The 2,658-nt window shown below is 64.4% G+C and overlaps 1 protein-coding gene across 1 annotated transcript in view; it reads left to right on the forward strand.

Moving 5' to 3' along the window:
• The window catches only part of Tco025E_09233 (esag4), a gene marked incomplete at both ends in the record, with an annotated part of 3,390 nt that continues 732 nt past the window's right edge, over window positions 1–2,658 (forward strand). Inside the window, one exon of the mRNA XM_029376056.1 lies at window positions 1–2,658. This exon is cut by the window's right edge and continues 732 nt beyond it. Within this exon, the coding sequence (XP_029223826.1) occupies window positions 1–2,658 (2,658 nt within the window).

Here is a 2,658-nt window from a genome sequence, read left to right on the forward strand (position 1 = left end):
GCAGCGGCCGAAGCAGTAGCTCCTGGCACCCCAGTAAAGGTGCTGCTGCTGAAGCGAAACGACCTTGGCCTATTCAACGCCATGTCTAACGCCTTTTACGCCGGCGTGTACGCCTCGCTGAGGGCGCACAGCTCCACGGCTGCGGGCGACGTTCGGGTTGAGATTGTCGAAAAGGAAGCGAAAGTGGCTGACTTTGCCACCGTCCTGGAGGACGTGATGCAGAAGGAACAGGACATCCTCACTCTTCTGGCACAGTTCGGTGACACTCCCGTGATGAACGTGCGTTCGGTCTTGCCTCGCTATGACCTTGTCTCTTTTGCCCCGTACGCTTGGTCGAGTGTGGTGCGTGGGTGGAACACCAACGTGTACTTTGTGCGCGCTGGCCCTGCGGCCGAGCTGCTGGCCCTTCTCCGCTACGCCGTGACTCAGCTGCGGGTGCTTCGGCTGGGCTTCATGTACCTGCATGATGGCGATTTTGGTGAAAGGGACTATGCGCAGGCAAAACGTGTGATGTCGGCGCTGGGCTACGAGTTCTGCGACGTATTCGCCGTGAAACCTGCTTCGACTGGTGAGGCCGACCCTAAAAAGTTTGACGAAGCGTGGGAGCGGTTTGCTGCGTCTCGTCCGCAGGCCGTGATTATGCTTGGCTCGCGCGTAGAGGAGGACAATAAATTTATTACGAGGCTGCTGAGAGACAGGCGCACGGCCGGCACGTACCTGCTGGCCCCCTATGGGCTGCAGGACGTTGTCTTGGACAGCTGGCGCGCTGCCGTGGCTGCTGGCGCGAAGTTTGTGCCCGGGCAGGTGATCACGACTGGGACGAACCCGCTGGCGAAGGACACAGGGTTCAATGCCATCCGTCGCTTCCAGGCGGTGATGCGGGATTACCTGAAGAGCAGCGGGCAGAGGGTCTACAATGACACGGAGCATTTCCTCAACAATGACGGTGACGGCGAGTTCATGGTGGATGGGTGGCTTGCCGGCGAGGTGCTCGCACAGGCTCTGAGAAATTGTAAAGGGGTGAAGAACCGCAAGTCGTTCATGGCGTCTATCTTCAACCAACGCCGTTACGTGATCAACGACCTCGTGATTGGCGACTTCGGTGCTGAGTGCGACGACGAGGCTGCGGCACGCGGCGCCATCTGCCGCTGCAATCAGGGCGGCCGCGCGGTGTACATGAAGCGGTTCGTGGAGGGCTACCGAGCGGAGGTGGTGGATAAGGGCCTCATGACGTTCAGCTTGTCACGTTGTCGCGCTTCGCAGACGCCCATACCGTCGGTGTTTATTGGGGTGGAGTTTTTAATGAATGACAGCGCTGTTGCACAAGGTGCGACTGCACAGCTCCACACCGGGTTTTTTCGGGCAATTGCAGACCAGAAGGCCTCGTGGGAGGAGAATGAGATCAACCTTTTCCCTGTTACCTCCGCTCTGGACAGTGCCCGTGAGGCTCTAGTGGCAGAGCACAATGAGCGTCGGGTTCATGGGGTTGTGGGCAGTGTTGCGACGGAGGCGATGCTGGACGTGGAGGGTGTGTTCTTCCTCGACCCGCTGCAGCTCGAGCCGCGGCTGAACAGGTTCCGCCGGCACGTGATCCACCTGTCGCCGACGCTGGAGCAGCAGTTCTTCGTGCTGGCGGAGTACCTCCGAGACGCGGGTTTCCGCGCGGCGCACGCGGTGATCCGCGGCGAGGAGGCGGCGGCGGTGGCGGAGGTGCTGCGGCGGTCGCTGGTGACGTTTGGCGGGTCGCTGCGGTCCGCGACGCTGCTGGCCGGCGGCGACGCGGTGGCGGAGCACCTGCCGGAGGCGGGCGACGTGTTCGTGGCGGGCCTTGCGGCCGGCGACGTCGCTGCGGTGGCGCGGCACGTGGCGTCGCACGACGGCGTGCGCGTGTTCGTTCCGTTCTCCGAGTTTGCGCTGCTGCACGCCGACTTCGCCGCCGCGTTCGGTGGCGGTGCAGGTGGCGCCGACCGCGTTGTGTTTGCGACGAGCCTGCCGCACTGGAACGACGCGAATGCGACGTCGGAGACCGCCCGGGACTTCTTCGCCGCCGTGCCGGACGCCACGCAACGGACGCCGCTGGCGCTGATGGGCTTCGCTACCGCGCAGCTGCTGCGGACGGTTCTTTCCCGCATGGACAAGTTGAGCGCTGCGCGGCTGGCTGACTTCTTCTACAAGAACGTCGCCGGCGCCGTGAAGGACATTCTGTACGGCCCCTTCGTTAACGGCACGGCGTGTGCTGCGGCTGCGGCCGGCGGTGCTGGGTGCGGCAAGAACTACGGGGCGACGCACATTTCTGTGTGGTCGCTTGCCCGCGCGCTGGACCCCGCCGCGCCCGTGCTGCACCCCGCCGTGACCCCGACTATGCGCTACGCGGAGCCCGCTGCGCGCGGACTGACGGAGGCGGAGCTGATCGGCGCCATCGTCGGCAGCGTCGTTGGCGGTGTGCTGCTTGTGGGCGTGGCGGCTCTGCTGTGCTGCTACCGCGGCTCCCGCGACAACGCGAATGCGCCGAAGGAGCCGACGGACCCCGTGACGCTCGTGTTCACCGACATCGAGAGCAGCACGGCGCTGTGGGCTGCGTGCTCGCAGTTGATGCCCGACGCCGTGGCGACGCACCNCCGCCTGATCCGCGCGCTGATCACGAAGTCCGCTGCTCGA

The sequence above is a fragment of the Trypanosoma conorhini genome (assembly GCF_003719485.1).
Source record: "Trypanosoma conorhini strain 025E chromosome Unknown Tco_14.4_contig_01030, whole genome shotgun sequence".
NCBI lineage: Eukaryota > Euglenozoa > Kinetoplastea > Trypanosomatida > Trypanosomatidae > Trypanosoma > Trypanosoma conorhini.